Below are 18,077 nucleotides of genomic sequence, written 5' to 3'. Positions count from 1 at the left end.
TGAACATACACCATAAAAGTCCTGCTATCACACTGAAGGAAGCAAATAAACATAAAAAAGGAAATGTGCTAGAATTCGAGAAAGAGTCTCAGCGGAACACAATAACAGATACGATCAAGAATAAACAGCAATACTGTATCTTACGCTATATTGCATGTGCCTGAGATACTTGCCGTTAGTAGGTCAACCATTTCCTGGTAAGACTGAAACATTCAGAACAGAAACCTAATATTTTTCAAATCCTCACACACCCGCACCAATTAAATACTATTGGTAAGTGGGATTTATTATTTCATCCAGATCTGGCCCTTAATTTACCGTATTTTCCGGACTATAAACCGCTACTTTTTTCCAAGATTTTGAACCGTGCGGCTAATACCTTTCTGTGGATTTTTCCTTCACCACTAGGGGCGCTCTATCATTCGGAAAATACGCTCAATAAATCAGTTTTTTTTTCTCTTGGGTTTGTTCTGTTTTAATTAGCAAAGTTGTTGCCGTGTTAAAAGGCACTCTTTTAACAATCTCATTATGTACCTTTGTGTGCATTCACAGTACAAAATTATTCTGTAGAAGCAGCTTTTTTATTTTCTGGTGTTTTTTTTTTGTTTTCCCCAAAAGAGTTGCTGCAGCTTATATACAAGTGTGCCTTATAGTCCGGAAAATACGGTGCTCATCTATGGATAGTCTCCGGCATCTTTTGTTCTAGTGGACCAAACATACTGCGGGACAGTGAAGGTCATTAAATGAAGAAATAAGGTTAAGTATAAACACTACATGGCCGTATATTACGCTTCTATATACCACGGGTATAATTGACATTCCAATTTGAATCAAGCAGGAAGAGTGACTGTCTCCTCTATAGAAATATTTACATTCGTTGAGTACAATCCTTTTAGCAACTATTATGAAATCTGAAAAGGACTAAGTTATGTAGAGCTTTACATGTGCACCGGACATTTACTCCCACAATAAATACAATATATCAAAGTGCTGTAATGAACAAAATGTTCAAATGTTCATTCTCAAAGGACACATTTTTCCCCAAACATACAACAGCAGTATTCTTGTACATTATGGCAAACCTCAAGGTACTGTATATGATACAAGGTACTTATAAAACAAGTGATTGTTAATGCAATAAGGGTGGGGGAATAATAACAAGCAAAATAAGATAATTATAATAAATATTATACAATTGGCTTACAAAACCCTCCGAACTCGGATTACTTGTCGACCGGCTAGTGTTCTCAAAGTGTTGTTGAAAACTTTGTCATGATACTGTAATCTAAAAAAATAAAAATAAATAAAAATCAGCCAAATTTTTGGTCAATCCAGTTCCATGTTGAAATTGAGTTGTTGGTTGGATATTATCAGATCCCTTTTTTGGTTTGTTGTGCTTATCGAGGATCTTCATAGGCATGAAGAAGCAAAGTTTGACTGAGATCCAAAATTCCTTCTGGCTCCAATGGAACAAAACATTAATATCACACACTCAAAGCCACTTAGTGAATTTGCTACTGGAAAAGATTTTAGCCTTAGCGCTCTCGGGTGCTGTCGTTACATCCATCAATCCATCCGTTTTGGACAGCGCTTGAAGCCTATCCCGGATAACCTTGCGTGAGTGGCAGGGTACAGACAACCACCTGAAAGACTCAGACTAAATCATTCATTCCCACATTTTAAAGACAATTAACTCATTTACTATCAAAGACGTCAACTTTTGGACTATGTGAGAAAAAAGCCACAAAAAAAGTCCAAATTCAAACCCAGATCCCACCCCAAAGCAGTGCTAACCAATACTGATGGGAAAATGAAGCTTCAAATGTGCTTCATGAACAAGCTGCTGTATTTTCAAATCCTCTAGATGGCACTGTTGGTTAAAATAAAGGGTTTTTAAAAAATGGCAATTTAGTATGCTTTCAGCCCAATGTTGTACAGAGAGTGCCATCTACAGGAGTCCAAAAATAATACAACTGGTTCATGAAGCAGATTTGAAGCTTCATTTACCCATCACTACTAACCGATGCAAAACCGCCATGCCGCTCTTGTTATTCAAATAAAACACGAGCATTTCACCAGGTGTTTAAAAATAAATATCAAAGTACACTAAAAATAGTGTAGTCCTAGTTACATGTGATGTCTCCTTGACTTGACAAGCGATTGTCGCCGCTTCCGCTTCCTGTGGCACTGCTCCCTCCTCTCCGGCCAGGGGAAACCACTGTCAGTTGCTCGGAAGGCCTCATCGTACTCGTCGCTGTCACTGTCCGCCCCAGCCGCCGGGAAAGCTCTGCCTGGGAAGACTTCTTCCAGCTTGGTGGTGAAAAAGGCCTCCAAGCTGCGGCCGGCTTGCGCCACCTCCGAATCAGGCTGAGGTCAGACGAGCGAAGAAAAATGCTCACAGCGATCAATCAGAAGGGAAAGCCAACAAATTCAAGTTCATAAATCATTACTTACATAGTTGAACTTTGCACAGTTGTGGAACATGAGGTAGACATCAGCCACAAAGTGGTCAGGTGAGTTGTAATGATGCGAGCTCCTCATGTTGAGTCGTGCTCGGATGACGGACAGGTCAATAGGTCGCTTGATGATCTGATAGTAATGACGGGCCTATACCACAAAGCATCGATATTTGATATTTTCACTTTACGCCGACGCATTTCAAATTCATCAGCATCTAATCTCGTTGCACACTTGAGTACAATGACAATAAAGGGATTTCTATTCTATTCTATTCATTCATTTGTCCACTGATTAATGAGAGCAAAATGTGCGAGTTAATAATCTGCAGCTCAAGTGAGAGACATTTGCTAAATAGATTCCAAACTGATGAAAACATTTTATCGGCTTCAGTCCGCACTGAAGGCTGAGCTACCAAATGGACAGCTTGCCACTGTGTCCATGACATGAATCATTAAGTTGTGATGGGAAAATAAAGCTTCAAATCTGCTTCATGAACCAGTTGTAGTATTTCTGGACTCCTCTAGATGGCACTCTCTGACACACTGAATTGCCATTTTTTTAATCCCTTTATTTAAACCAACAGTGCCATCTAGAGGATTCAAAAATACAGCAGCTGGTTCATGAAGCAAATTTGAAGCTTCATTTTCCCATCACTATCATTAAGTTCCTGATAATCTTCGGACTTGTTTCACTTTGATAAGTGAAGGGGGAATTTTGGTGCCTCAAGGACAACATACAAGACAGCAGAAATATTTAAGGCACTTTAGTTTTTTTTTTCATATAGGCTTTTTGACTTGCATTTAAATAATTAAAGCGGAAGTACGGAAAGGACTCACCAGTGGACTGACGGGCTCCTGAAAGGGAGCACTCAGGATGTTATTGAGGATCAGGAGGGTCAATCGCTCACATTTCTAAAATATAAATTTAAAAAATAAATAAAAATAGAGCAAGAACACAAGTAAGAATGTGCATCACCCCTGATGGTTTGTAAAAGGACTTTGCTCTTACTCTCTGATCGCACGCAGACAAGCCGTGTCCTGATGTGCGCTCTCCAGATGTTCTTCTATTTTCACAGTCATACTCAACCTCCGGCTGCACAACATCTCTGCACAAGCTGCAAAGCCAGTCACCTCTGGAGAGGACAACAAATAAATAATGGTCAGACCAGTGAAAACGTGTCGTGTATTTGGAGCGAGACACTTGGAAACTTACGAAGGGAAGCTTAGCAGAGGTGGGATGTGACATGACAAATGGTAAACTTTTGGACAGCGATCACAGCATAAAAGCTCCCCACCGATCAGACACACGCCACAGAAGTCCTCACTCTCAATTTCCGCACCGGCGTCCTCAACTTCTTCCGGCCTCTGCAGGCCAGGGTTGGCAATTAGAAGTGGCCTCCAAGCAGGTCCGATTGGGAACTCTTCCTCGAGGTCCGAGCGCAGTGGCTGCGGGTCGTCGGTTGTTTCGTGCTCAGATTCAATGTCAAGCTCCGACTCCACAGACCCCTGAGAGTCCCCGTGCGGCTCAGACGAATGTTCTGAATCTGTTTCGGTTTGGAACATGATGCCGATTTCTGGTTGGGCATCTGATTCGGTTTCTGCAGCACCCGAGTCCAGTCCTCCTTGCCCGTCCTCGGATCCTGCTCCTGAAGCGGATTCTGAAAATGCGTCACATTCAAGACTCTGATCGTAGTAACCCCCCACCGACGCTTTTCTGTTGCAGCTTTTCCGAACTTCGTTCTCCTTGCCCGGACCGTCCGGTTCTGTCTCTGATGAAAATTCGGGTGATGAATCCGAGTCGAGTTGCGCTTCGACTTGAGAGACAGCAGCCTCTTCCGAGACGGACTTGGGTTCAGAGTCCGAGTCAAAGTCGAGTGCAGAGTTTTCATCCTGATGTTCTTCGGGTGGCAGTGTCGAAGTTTTGGGAAAGCTGGCCCTTGGACGAGTGTCCCACTCACTGTCAACCGTGAGCCACTGACGATTGTTTGGAGACTGTGACGCTGTGACTTTGTGGGTCTTCGTGGTATCAGGGCCTCTTGACTCACCCTGTAAAGAAAAGAAAATCTAGCACAATCAGTCAGACTTTTCGATCAAAAGGGGAGAATGAACAAAAATGTTGAGGGGTGGGGCGCAAATTGTTTTGTTCTTGCTGGGGGGGGGGTAACAGAAAATATTTGAGACGCACTGCACTACAGCACCAAGGGTTCATTTTAAAAGCAGTTCCATCATGCGACTTTTCCCGTAGTATTCTGCATACCGTACCTTGTGCGTTACATCCTGCCAGGTTTGCTGCTGCAAATTAGCCTTCTCCGTGGTGCTTGCAGGTAAGGGGTCGCTCTGCCTTCGTCCGTGTGGGGGAAGTTGAGAGATAAGAACTTTCAGGCGTTCGAGGCAAACCACTGGCACGCGGGCTCTTCCAGAGTCTACCTCGGAATCTCTATTGCTTGACAGGGAACATGAGTAACAAATTGTAAAAAATTGAGAACATGTTGTATAATTACCACGGTTGGCCATACATACCTGTTATGACCGTTTCTTGACACGTTGTGCTTTTCCTTGGCATCGTGACGAACCTCAAAATTGAAGTATGAAGGATCTAACAAAGAGGTCGATATCGAGGTTATTGCTCAATCAGAACGTAAATAATTGTAAGATTTTGTGTCACTTCCCCTCACCTGGCTCGGTTTTATAAGAGAGTAATGGAGATCGGCGACTTCTGTTGAGGATTATGTCGGCTGAGGTTCCCTTGACAATGCAAAGAACGCCATCTGAAGCTCTTCTCTGCCTGGAGTCAGCACTGGCATGCTAAACACAAAATAATCGACATTAAAAAGTGTGCTTCAAGTCTTTTCAAGATACTTCAACTTGAATCTGCATTTGTGAGCAAGCTTGCGATGTGATGCTGGTCATACCACACCATCTGCGTCAAGTTTAACAATCAATGTACTTTTTGACGTCTATTCCCGTCAATGGCAGTGAATGAGTTAAGAGTTAAGCAAAAACAATTTTGAAGGATGTGATGGTCTACCTTCCTTGTTACCAAATTTGCCGATCCCACATCAGGGCTGTGAGTAGATTCTGTCGGCCTTTCAGAATAAGAGCTGCCGGATGGTGCCGCTAGCTCTACGCTGATACTCTGAGAACGTCTCTTTCCGCTCGTGCCTACTGAACTTGGATTGGGTCTGCAGCTCTGCACGTCAGAGCCATCATTGTTGTCTGCCACAGACACCTCCAGGGACGTGGATCTCTGCAGAGCACAAATGAGCAGAACTCAACAGTGTTTCAAGCTGCGCCACATCATGCACAGGTGCACATGTTCGTGTCATGAACAGCAGACGGGTAGGAGTTGGGAGTGGATGCAACAAAAACATCAGTCAGAGCTAATTCAAAGCAAGTGGTGCTTCAGAATCACAGCTGCATATATTACTCGAATTGTTTAAGCCATGAAAGGATTGCTTGCAGCAATAATCACCGCATGTAAATTCCTCCTTTCATTGAAGTAGAAGCAAGGAAAAGCTTGTATGTTTTGGGCTTGTTTTTTTTTTTGTGTGTGTTTTTTTTTTTTTTTTTGGTTTCTTGCTAGCGGACTCCTGCTACAGTTGTAAATTTGAAAGAATTACAAGCAAGAAAGACCAGGACAGAATCCAAAATGCTGAGCTTATGATTTAAAACTCAATTCGCAACAAGCAGCAGTTTGGCAGTTAGAAGAATAAGCGAGTAATGATTGTCGTGAGCTGTTGTAAGCAAGCAGGAGCCTTGAAAATCATTTGACTTCTATACTCGCCCTTCTTTCCAAATTGAGGTCAGGTCGATATAAAGCACCTGCTTCCGAGTATCGTGCGATTAAAACACTCATCAGATCTGTACCTCTTCAGGAGACATATGAAGGATTGTGAGTGCTTCCGAACATACTTTAATCCTTCTTTTGGAAATGGTGGGGAATTGTAGGAATATATCTCGGAGTGAAATAATACTTCCGCTATTCCCTGAGTGGCTCATTAATGGCAGGTTAAGTATAGGAACGATTACGCTCGAGCGGTTTTATGTCATATTCACAGGCTGTGACACAGAAACAATGCATCTCTGTTTCTGTATTTGTGATCAAGCATCGCAAGGATTTTTAGAGGGATAATTATCGCGCTTGCTCAAACCACTGGCAATAAATCAGTTTTCTGTTAGATTCTTTGTTTGCTTTGCCGTGAAACGTGAAACTCTTCTTGTCATCCTTTTTTTTTTTTTTCTTTTTTTCATAAAAGCAGAAGCCACTTTCTGTTGTACCATCTGTTTTCAGCCGAACTGTCAGCAGCGAGAAGAGATCGTTCTGGCAATAAATTAAACAGTGTGTTTTTAGTTAAAGGATTTTGCGGATTTTAATTAAAATAAAATAATCTTGGTGGCTCTTACAATATGTCAGCCAAGTAAATCAGTCACCACCTGGTTGCCGCCATCATATTTATTTAGGCTTGTGTGTTAGCTTGATGGCATTTCCTTTGTGCCAGCCAGTGTTTGAATGCTTAATTTGAAATGATCTTGAATCTGTGCACGTTGTTTGAAACATATATTATGAACTCATTGAACACATCTGCATGATGTAATTTATTACAATTAGAACTTTGGATTGTGCGGTTTTATGTAGTTTCTTTTTTTAATTATTTGTTGTTGGGCAAACTTTCTCTCACCCGGCTCGTCGTTTGACCTCGTAGCGTCAGTGCAGGACGGATTCTCTGCTGTTCTTTCCTCAATTCTGCTGCTGGAGAAATCTGAAACGGTTGTTGTTGTTGTTGGACAGGACTCTTCTCGCTTCGGTCGTGCTGTGGCTCCTCAAATTCTGTCACAGCTGTTTGTCCATGACTCCCCTCCACTCTGCATCGCTCGTGCAGGCTTTCCTCAGCCACGATATCTCGCTCCACGACAGTATCGCCGAGCACCTCCTGCAACTTCTCCTGGCACGGGGCGTGACTCGGGTGTGACGGAGGTTGGTCTGCACTCTGCTGACTGTTGCAGACTGGAAGGGATCCTCTCTGGTGATGGTGATGGAGATGAGCCTCGGTAAGCGACTGGGAGTCGGAGGCGCTTGCTTGTGGCTGGGATGCGGGTCCACGACTGCAATTACTCTGGATTGGTCCCACGATGGGGGGATGCGATAGAGATGAAGGGCTTTTCGAAGATGTTTGCAAGGCAGAGGAGTCACTTGGGTCCCAGCACCTCAGCAGCTGCTGGCTCGTCACCCGGCACCCTGGGCCAGTTGGAACATAGCTGGAGTTGTAGAGTGGACCTCCCAGCTGGCTCTTGTCCAGCTCTGACTGAGAAGGGATGCCATGCAGGCAACACACCTGGGGCTCATAGCACATCTGGTAGCCACAGGCTGAATCTCGTCCCCTGTGGCAAATGGACGGCAGAGCCAAGCATGTGATGGGCTGGGGCCTTAGGACGGTGGAGCAGGCCAAGCCTTGAGGATACTGGCAGTTTCCGCCTTCCACAGTCAGCTGGCCTGTGTTGCACACAGTTGCAATGAGACATATGATGGATAAATGAAGCTTCCAATCTGCGTCATGAAGCAGTTGTAGTATTGTTGGACTCTCTGTTCAACATTGAGCTGAAAGAACACTGAATTGCCATTTTTTTAAACCCTTTATTTTGTGGTGGATGGGCCCCAAATCACACAAAAACATATGCCCATGAAATATATATATATATATATATATTTTATTTTTTGTTGATGAGTAAAGTGTATCATCATTCAACGTCATACATAAAAATGCAACTCAAAGTAAACTTACCTAAAGAGGACATCTGTTTGGTCCAGTAGCTGGCGTCCCAATTGAACTTGATTTTCACGGGACTCCAAGTTTCAGACTGCAGTGATGAGTCAAGCAATTGTTGGATTTGCAAAGAAATCTGAAAGAATAATAAATAGATCAATTCTGCTCTGCTGGAACAAATTGTGTATGGGCTGTATGTCTAATACATAAAATTTAAAGGGTGCTTCATGATATACTGTACTGACTGGACTCGTCAATAAAATAAAAAATATTATTCTGAATTATCGTAAAGTATGCTTATGCTTTTATTCATTTATTTATTTTTTGGGGTGAAAAGTCACGTGCACTTTTCATTGGCTGTTTCAGATTCAAATTTTGGCCTGCAGCATTGAGGAAAACTATCAGCTGAACCCCGCACAGTAGCGATGGGTAAATGAAGCTTCAAATGTGCTTCATGAACCAGCTGTAATATTTTTGGACTCCTCTAGATGGCACTCTTTGTTCAACATTGCACTGAAAGCACACTGAATTGCCATATTTGAAACCCTTTATTTCACCCAACAGTGCCATCTAGAGGACTCAAAAATACAGCAGTATTTTTGAGCCCTTTAGATGGCACTGTTGGTTTAAATAAACGTTTTAAAAAGTGGCAATCAGTGAGTTTTTAGTCAGATGTTGAACAAAGAGTGCCATCTAGAGGAATCCAAAAATACTACAACTGGTTCATGAAGCACATTTGAAGCTTCATTTACCCATTACTAATCCCCTGCATTTTTGTCTGCCCGTCTTTCCGTCAATCAAAAGACAACAGCATATTTTTATTTCCACTTGCATGATCATTCTGTTGGCGTACCAGTCTCCTGCTGAAGAGCACCGGGCCCCGGCAATGGTGTGTTGTTGCCCAATTGATGAACTTCTGCACGTGGTCTAATTGGGCACACGTCTCTATTGCCCCCTGCAGCTGGTCCTCCAGAGGCTGCTGCAAATCCTCGGAGATTTTCTGCATAGAAACAATAACATGAAGGCCGTCTCTTAAGCTGACTGGCACACAAGGAGCAATCACCGATCAATGACTTCCCCACTCTTATTTCCGGACATGCTGCCTTACGATAATTTGATTGAGCACGATGGGCTTTGGTTTGCTTTCTTTCGGCACTGATAACTGATTCTTTACACGTACAAACGCTAACCGGCTAAGAGATAAGAAGAAAAGAAAAGGCGAAAGTAATTACCTCCAGTTGCTCTATTAATAGGTTAGCTCGTTTGTTAAGCTCGTTCATCATAATCATTTTTGCCATCTTAATCTGGTTCTCAGCCTTCCTGTGTGCGATCTTGACTCCATGAACTCTAGAAAAAAAAGACATGAAAATGGGAAATAAATCTCATCTGGCAGGTCCAAAAAAATTCCACTTGCATAAGATTGTAAGATAACAGGACACTATATTTTCAGTATAGAGTCAATATAAAAGGTCAACAAAAAGTCCTGTTTGAATAAAAAAAAGGAGACAACATTAAATTATTTAAAAACTTTTTTCCATCATTGAGACCTAAAACCGGAATAACTAAAAAAAAAAGCAGCTTTTCCTGACATTGTTTTGCTCTCTAGCTAGCAGAAGCCTAAAGCTTTCGTGCAAACACAGACTGCTATTTGGTAGTGATGGGTAAATGAAGCTTTAAATCTGTTTCATGAACCAGTTGTAGAAAAACTTTGGACTCCTGTAGACTCCCTGTTCAATATTGGGCTGAAAGCACATTGCCATTTTTAAAGCCTTTATTTAAACCAACAGTGCCATCTAGAGGACTCAAAAATCCAACAGCTGGTTCGCGAAGCAAATTTGAAGCTTCATTTTCCCATCACTACCAATTCCCAGTTTTTTGTGCTTACGCCTACGACATATAAAATACAAAAAAAAATTATTTGGCACCATCTTGTGACATCTTGGGTCCTTGGAAGTATGTCAAAGTGAGGGGTGGAGTTTCACGTAATCAGGCCATAGCCTTGTCTAAAAATGTATTATTTACGTCACGGATGTCTTTTAACCGGAACCAACCTGTCCTCTATCTGCTTCGCGTTGTTCTCCACGGCAGACCGCCTCTCTTCCACCTGTACCGTGAGGTTTTCAAAGAGCCACCGCTGATCTTGGAGAGCCTTCCCAATCTGCACCACCCTGCACACAGGTGTAGCATTCACAGCAGTCACCACCGAGGGGAAGTTCATGAATACACAACGCCAGAAGGAAATGTGTTTCTCCCGGGATGCTGGTGACCTTCCAGCCGACTGCTGTGCTGTAACACCACCGAAAAACAAAAGCATACGGATACTGACTAGATATGAGGCGGGCCAAGGGTAGTGTTTATGCAGATACTAATGATAAAAGTGACAGGGAACTTTTTAACCTGCACTAATCCCCTCTTTTCCGTGTCCTTGTGCTGTGTGCGTGTGAGAGGACTGACCTGTGGGTTTTGTGGGAGGACAGGTGACAGCTGCTGCAGCACAGAAGGTCACATGACTCACAAAGCAGCTCCAGGGGCTGCTGTCTATGAGAGTGGCACGTGAGGAAGGAACAAGGATATGACCCTGTGCCTGGGGAGGGAGACAGTATGCAACAGCAATTAGACAATAAATGACTGATGCGGATAACTCGCGACACACCACCCAACAGGTGTGCAGACATGCTGACAATTTGAGCGCCTTAATAGTTGGATAAGCGCTATACAAGTGCAAGAGCATTCAGAACATGTATCGGATCCCACGACAATGTCCATGTGTACCTAATGTTGTGACCAGCAAGTGTGTTTAGAGAGAACAACTACTTTAACATCCATCGATCCATTTTCTACCATTTATCATATTCGGCATGGAGATTACCCATGGAACCAAAACTGTCGTAATGGAGTTCCCACAAAAGCAGATTCTATTTTCCAAGATAAATTTAAAAGGAAGTTGTGTCAAAATGAGGACTATCAACTACTATTGCTACCACCTGGAAAAACATACGCTGCTTTGTCAAGAATCTTTTTTGTGCCTCGCTACGCATAACTACATGTTTGAGGTGGCAAAATGAATCCAGTTTAATCCTCCATCGTCTCGAATATATCCCACTCGGTCGTCGCAGGGCTTTTCACACCGGGACGATGAGGCGCTCTCAAGCAGCCACACCGGCGCAAAGCCCTCGTCCACACGCTTGCTGTCAAATTGGGCTTTCAAAAGATACCTTTAGCCCTCAAGGCAATTCCATCCTTCTCCCTATTAGAAGTGCGCGCAATCACCGTCGACAATAAGGCAGTTGAAACGAAGCAAGCCGGCTGTATTCACTCCCACAATGGCGCAGAGACAAAAGTTTTTAACTACCAGTTGTAGTGCGCGCGACTGCTATCATGAAATCTGCCTGGCAACAGGAACGAGCTGAATTCTCATTGGATGAAAACTCTCACCTAAAAATTCAACACAGACGGAAATAAATCTCTGAATTCACTTCACAGTGTCTGAACCTCTGACATCACAGGTTCGTACACCCTTAAATGACAATGTCCAAATTAGGTCCAACTAACCTGTTTACGGGACACATGTGTTGGATTAAAATGCATCCTATACTTTGCTGCAGAGCCGCCAACATGAATCCAGTTTGACTCAAATAGTTCAAGAGCTATCTGAGTGACAATGAAAGCAAACAATATTACAAGCTGTCCCATCAATTCTTTGATGCAGCAGCCAGCTGCACTCCAAAATATCTTTCAAACACTTGTAAATAGGTCAGGCATGAAGAGTGACTAACGTTGGACGCCTCACCCCGGCTGACCCGCTCACACTTGTGTGGCTTACGAGCGCAACGTTGTTCGATGTTTGCAAACCCAACGTGACTGCCCGCATCCTGTCTGCCAGCTCTTCTCACGCTGCACATACCAACACGAAGGTCTCACCGTGAGCGAGCGCAGAGGACAAACGAGTGGTCTACAAAAGCTTCTACTCCACTTGAGGCTCTTTAAATAGTGGCGAGCTAATATTAGCAAATAATGAAACCTTACAGCCACTTTACAAATCTGGGACACTTATTTAAATAAAGTAGTGATAAAAATAGCAATCTTCAGGAGGAACTATTGGCAGCTTACTAAAAGGTATACCGTATTTCCTTCAATAATGGCATGTAGTGAATTTGAAGTTAGACTTTTGTTTTTTTTTAAATATAAGAAAAATAACACTCTATAATGTATTATTAAATATGTAAAGAATGAAACCCATTTTTTCCTACAAGTTAATAGACATTGTACTACTACTTCAGGTGTGCGCACTTGTCCACCTCAGGGCAGAGATATACAGGCGTAGAAATATTACAGTACATGGTTGATGTAAACTAATGAAATAACTAAAATTTAAAAAAAAATTTACGAAATAAAATAATAATGAAAATACTTTTTTTAAAAAAACAAAAACTAACTGCATTTCAGTTTAAATTAAAACTAACTAAAACTCTCTAAACTCTATGAATTTAACAAAAAATATTTGAAATAAATGTATTTATTTTGGTATGGCTGTACATCTGAACAGAAGAAGGAAGGTCAAATAAGGCCATATTTAAAAAAAAAAGAAATAAATCTAATACTAAAACAAATAAAAACAGAGCATTCTGCCAAAAAAAAGAAATAATAAAAACTAACAAACTCGCTCAAAAAGCGACTTCAAACTAAATAAAAATAAAAACCACGGCAACTGTAACAGAAAATCCAAACCTATTATAACACTGCTCAAGTGATTAATTGAGTCATGGAATTTATTTAAGTGGAGGCCAATGATTGAGGAAATGATAATAAGCAGTAGTAGTAATAATCATAATCATTAACAGTGGTGGGAAGTAACAAAAGTATAAATAGTTATAAACTTTTACTTGAGTATTTTTGTTAAACAGGAACTAAACACAAACATTTCAAAGTAGGGGTCTTCAAGCCGGGTCCTCGCAAGCCAGCTCATCCGCAAGCTTTGCACAAGTCTGTTAATGATCCCTCATTTGAATCAGGTGAGTTGGCGCAGGGAAACATCAAAAACAGGCTGGACAAGCTGTCCGAGAACCGGACTCGGAGACCCGTTTTAAAGCAAGAATGCATTGCATGTGCCAGCACGAGTCAAAGCATTGCACTCTGATTAATATTGCATTCATGGAATAAAAATTAAATGAATAATTCATCAACGTGTGGGGGCCGCCATGTTTGGTGAAATCGTCTTCAGCTGCAGACCGGAAGTGACGTCGCTGCTGTAAACGCGCCTCGTCTGCTTCTACTGAATTGTGTCGGCTCACAAATTGTTTACTGACGACGATTTAATTTGTAAATAAAGTGGTTAGGAATTGGTCAACATATTTTTGATGAGATGTGATGTTTAAACATATTTTCCCTTATAAATACATTATGGATTTAGATAAAGAATCGCGGATAAAGACGATGTGCACATTTAAAATAGACTTGATAGATTTTTCAACCTCCACGGATGACAACACGAAAAGCGAATGAAGACGAAATGAAAGCCCGCTTGCCTGATCCAGTAGTCGGAAGAGAGCCGGAGACTCTGTGATGCAGTTCAGGCCTTTGCTGATCGTGCAGGTCCGTGTACTGCGATGACACTGCGGCTTTCTGATGCTGATGCACATCCGTGCACTGGTAACACAACCACTTGTTGCAGAGTGTACACAAACTCTGTGCAAGTGTCATCTCTGAGCACTCTGAGCAACTCTGACGAAGGAAGGAAGAAAAAATATATAAACATTCAGCAGATAGAACCAAACAAAGGAGGTGTGATCACTTTGCATACTGTCACTCTATCACCGATTTCTGTCCTTATTTTTGCAACCTGAAACACATGACCTAAAAACATAGACGGTGAAAATATCATATAAAACTCAAAGATGCATGCCAAGAAACATTTTGCTCGTCTACAATTGCACATTTTGTTGTTTCAACACTGATTATTCACCCAGGGAAAAGGTAAGGTGAAATCGGAAACCAGACAGTCAGTCATCGCTCCACTGCAGTGGTGTCCAAACTATAGCCTGGGGGCCATTTTGGGCCCGCCGTGCCGTCCAATTTTCGGAGGCCATCAGCGTATGCTAAAATTCACAAAGGACACGTCCCACATTGTTGGCCTGCATTGTACTAATTCCTCTCAACACGAGGAAAGTCCGACACACCTCTGACTTCCTTGTTTTCGACCAATAACGCACCTCTAAAATAAAAAAGTTTTTTTTCCAAAGTTCCGCGACAAGAAAAAGGTCAGTCACATAGACTAGCGAATGGTGTGAAAAGCGATTGTTTGCTCCACTTTGTACTCCATGTCAAGGTCAGTTCTGTACAGAATGCGCTTGTTTTGGTTCTGGATGGGAAGCTGATTCTGGACATGTTCAACGCTCTCTCTATCCCAACCCCCAAAAGGCCTCGGTTCTGCTCGAGGTTTCGTGCTTCGTTGGAGTTTTTCCTTTCCTCTGTCGCCAAGTGCCCATGTGGGGTTAAGTAATGAAGTGGTGGTTTGGTTTTTGTCCTGCTCAGTGTGTAAAGTTCCTTGAGATAACTTCTGTTGTGAATTGGCACGACTAAAATCAATCATTGCAACATTTACGAGAATCACTCGTGAATGTCTAACTTCTGAGATTCTAAGATTAAATGACCAGAACCATCCGAGACTAACGAGCAGGGACCAGCCTAAAAGATCATCTTGAATGAAAGGAAAATATTTTTGCATGCATTTTGGAGAGCCAACCGAAACATACTGTCAAAACCTCTGCAAAAAAAAAAAAAAAAAAAGCCTGCGTGCGCCACACCAAAGCACCAAACCACACCGCAAAATAAATCATCAAAGCAATCGCCAGCCTTACCGTCTCCATTTCTGTGCCTTGGCAGAGTGGCGTCGCCTTCGCGGAGAGAAGTGTGTGCCGCCTGGCGCCTCGGCAGCAGGAAGACTGAGAACACTTCTACCTGAGGCAGGAAGCGCTGTGCCCCGGAGGAGACGGCTTACATGACAGGCTCACGGCGCGCGCTCCCTCGCCACTTCATCCGAGTGGAGGACCCCCACTTGCTGCGGCGGAGGAGAGAGAGAGAGAGGGTGTCACACTCAAATTCATCCCCTGCTTCCACTGCGCACATTTTTTTAAATAAGCCCATGCATAATAATTGGGAATTAGTCAGATGAGATCATTATTTTTTTTTTTATATAGAACTAAATATCCCCGGAAGCTCTTTTGGTAGAATGGAGAAAAGAAGACCAAGTGAAGGAGGGAGAAGGAACATTTATTTGGCAGCAGGTTGGCAGGACCAACAGAAGGATGTTTGGGACAAGATTGAGGCAGCTGTGGCCTTCTTCCGCAGTCCTGTGTCAGCATGAGCACAAGGGCCCACCGGAGCAAACGTGGCTCATCAAAACCAGGTCAGCCTCTGATAAGCTCCAGATGGGACCGGGTTACATTCCTGCAACCCTTGCTAAAATTATGAAATCAATTAAGATTCTCTCACAGACTTACTGAGATGAACACCCAATTTAGGCCACGGGCCCAGTGACTAAACCGTTTATATCAGCCGATGCTAAGCCTGTTTTGTTTTGCCAATTAAATGGCCATATAATTTTTGTTTCTCATGAAACAGTAAATGCTGTTCAAGAGGCAAGCAGTAAAGGACACGCATGGCTGACGGAACATTATTCTGTGTGCATTATATCCTTTTCTATTTTCTTATGTGCCCATTACGATGGAAAGTCTGGAAATATTCTATGATCTATATATATATATATATATATATATATATATATATATATATAGAGAGAGAGAGAGAGAGAGAGAGAGAGAGAGAATGTTTATATTCATGTATTAGTGTTAAAATTTGTGTGTACATCCTAATGTATACTGTATTTTCCGGGCTATAGGGCACACCTGTATATAAGCTGCAGCAACTCGTTTTGAAAAAATAAAAATAAAAAAAACAAAACAATTTTGTACCGTCAATGCACAAAAAGGTACATAAAATCGATTCTTAAAACAGTGCCTTTTAACACCCAGCAACAGGTGGATTTTTTTTTTTGTAATGGAAAGGCTTAATATTAACAAAATATAATATATAACAAAAAAAAAGAAAAGATCTCAAAAATCTGATGTGCTGCTTCTAAAATAAATTTTGGACACATTAAACCTTAATCTCGGATTAACTATTGTAATTGGCTAATTAATTGGTTATCTGAATTTTTTCTGCCAACAATCGGAATCAGCATCAGCCTAAAAAAGATCTGCCAAGAACTAATTTCCAGTAAACACAAATTTAGACTGTGTGGCAAAAGAGGAAAATACTCAAAGCTCTCTGAAGGTGTTGTTAGTCTGCCTGACAACAACCTCTGCAGCAACCTGACCTACAAATGTGGCAAATTTCACATCCTTGGGTGCTTCATTGGGGAGCTCAGTGCAATCCCGTTCCCCGCGGTGTGCCCATGGACCCAATTTGAAAACACAATTAGTCGCTCGTCATTCACTCTGCTTTTAATATGGGCGCACTGGAACAAAAAAAAGGGCACAGAGCTGTCTCCCGGTAGCTTCCATTGCACAAAGCTGAACATGTCAAAGCTGTCACGATTTGTCTTTTGACTGCCTTTTACTAAAAATTCCTCACAAGAGATTAAAAACTTGCTGTCGATTGCCCCCAAATTGTGGAATGCACTTCCTTTTGAGTTGAGAGCTTCCTCTTTTGGGGATATTCTTAAAAAGCAGTGAGAGCATATTTGCAAAGGCAATATGATGGACTAGATTGTTTTGATTTACTGTATTTTATTCATTTAATTATTCTGTGTATTTATTTTATTTACATTTGAATTTGCTTAATACTTTTTAAACTGTATTCCCTAACACGACCGTCTCGATTTTTTTTATTTTACTTTAAATATAATTTAATTCTCTTTTTTATGTTTTTCATTTTAGCTTTGATTTTGACTGGATTAATCTCGCTTTTATTTATTTTGTATATGTATTACACTCATTCGAGTTTTTTTCCTCTATTAACTGAAATGTAAAATGTAATTTTAATGATGTAAGAATGTATTACATAACTACATTGCGATTCAGTGATAGTACTTGTAGTGTATTATATGCCAAAATTGTCGTATTAGTGCGCAGAATTATCATACATTAGTGAAAGGCAATACAGACTACGAGAGCAAAAAAAAACAAAAAAACTTTAGGAATAAGACACGTTGGTTCGACTAGTAGACTGAATTGTCTAATAGGACAAAGGACGTATGGACAGAATGATGGATAAGAGTCGCAGCTAAAGTCTGGAGAAAAAAAAATCCCTCTCGTCTTGTAGTCGTGGTAATGTTCCACCTGAGCACGAATGCTACAACAAACCTGTCAATTAAAAAAAAAAAAAAAACACAAGCCCCGCCCACCGCATCCAGCGCCTGCATTTCGAGCATCGCAGAAACATTTAGGGAGATGACGCACCAATCTATCATGGCAGCGTGGCGCAGGAAAGAAACAAAACAAACATTAGAGAACCAACCAAGACGACGCCGACTAAGGACATGAAGTTAATCACTAAATATTGACAAATTGATGTTCGGACGAGTGCGAATGCGCCAGTTATGGTGCACCCTCAAGTAAACATCCTACCAGGTGTGCGTCAATTCGGTGTGCGGTGCTCCAGTTACGTCGACACTTACTTACTTCCTCCTCCCTGAATGTCACAGCTTCAATGTCAGCCTTCCCAAAACTTACCCGCTGTATCCTTCTTCGTGAGATGACTTTTTTGTTAGTTTTTGTTTATCTTCCTTGCTCCATGGCGGGCAGCATCTCCGAGTGTCGGTCATCGCCAGGGGATGTCGCTCTTTGGCCCAGCCAAA

General features: G+C 41.9%; 2 protein-coding genes across 4 annotated transcripts in view; both read right to left on the bottom strand.

The window, feature by feature from the left end:
* Positions 1-2,153, bottom strand: part of stk33 (serine/threonine kinase 33) — a 24,045-nt gene extending 21,892 nt beyond the window's left edge. The window contains exon 1 of the mRNA XM_088296298.1: positions 2,132-2,153. The gene's annotated coding sequence lies outside the window, so the exon portion shown is untranslated. The remainder of the gene's footprint in view (positions 1-2,131) is intronic.
* The window catches only part of trim66 (tripartite motif containing 66), a 20,551-nt gene extending 2,474 nt beyond the window's left edge, over positions 1-18,077 (bottom strand). Inside the window, exons 1-18 of one of the 3 annotated variants that reach the window (XM_088296294.1) lie at positions 17,953-18,077; positions 15,079-15,278; positions 13,747-13,942; positions 10,676-10,805; positions 10,273-10,389; positions 9,454-9,568; positions 9,075-9,221; positions 8,240-8,357; positions 7,139-7,950; positions 5,488-5,706; positions 5,135-5,264; positions 4,980-5,055; positions 4,722-4,902; positions 3,673-4,505; positions 3,469-3,592; positions 3,297-3,371; positions 2,455-2,607; positions 2,132-2,367 (exon numbers count right to left, since the gene is read on the bottom strand). In XM_088296294.1, the coding sequence (XP_088152420.1) occupies positions 2,132-2,367; positions 2,455-2,607; positions 3,297-3,371; positions 3,469-3,592; positions 3,673-4,505; positions 4,722-4,902; positions 4,980-5,055; positions 5,135-5,264; positions 5,488-5,706; positions 7,139-7,950; positions 8,240-8,357; positions 9,075-9,221; positions 9,454-9,568; positions 10,273-10,389; positions 10,676-10,805; positions 13,747-13,942; positions 15,079-15,087 (3,671 nt within the window). In that variant the 5' untranslated portion in view covers positions 15,088-15,278; positions 17,953-18,077. Of the gene's footprint in view, positions 1-384; positions 2,368-2,454; positions 2,608-3,296; positions 3,372-3,468; positions 3,593-3,672; positions 4,506-4,721; positions 4,903-4,979; positions 5,056-5,134; positions 5,265-5,487; positions 5,707-7,138; positions 7,951-8,239; positions 8,358-9,074; positions 9,222-9,453; positions 9,569-10,272; positions 10,390-10,675; positions 10,806-13,746; positions 13,943-15,078; positions 15,279-17,952 lie in introns of those variants that run through there. The other 2 variants (XM_088296295.1, XR_015843192.1) reach the window with 2 other exon arrangements.

The sequence above is a fragment of the Idiotropiscis lumnitzeri genome, chromosome 5 (assembly GCF_059441095.1).
Source record: "Idiotropiscis lumnitzeri isolate Australia: NSW breed Sydney's pygmy pipehorse chromosome 5, RoL_Ilum_1.0, whole genome shotgun sequence".
NCBI classification, from domain to species: Eukaryota; Metazoa; Chordata; class Actinopteri; order Syngnathiformes; family Syngnathidae; genus Idiotropiscis; species Idiotropiscis lumnitzeri.
The sequence above is the reverse complement of the archived record's forward strand: the minus strand, read 5'-3'. Positions and strand labels throughout refer to the sequence as shown.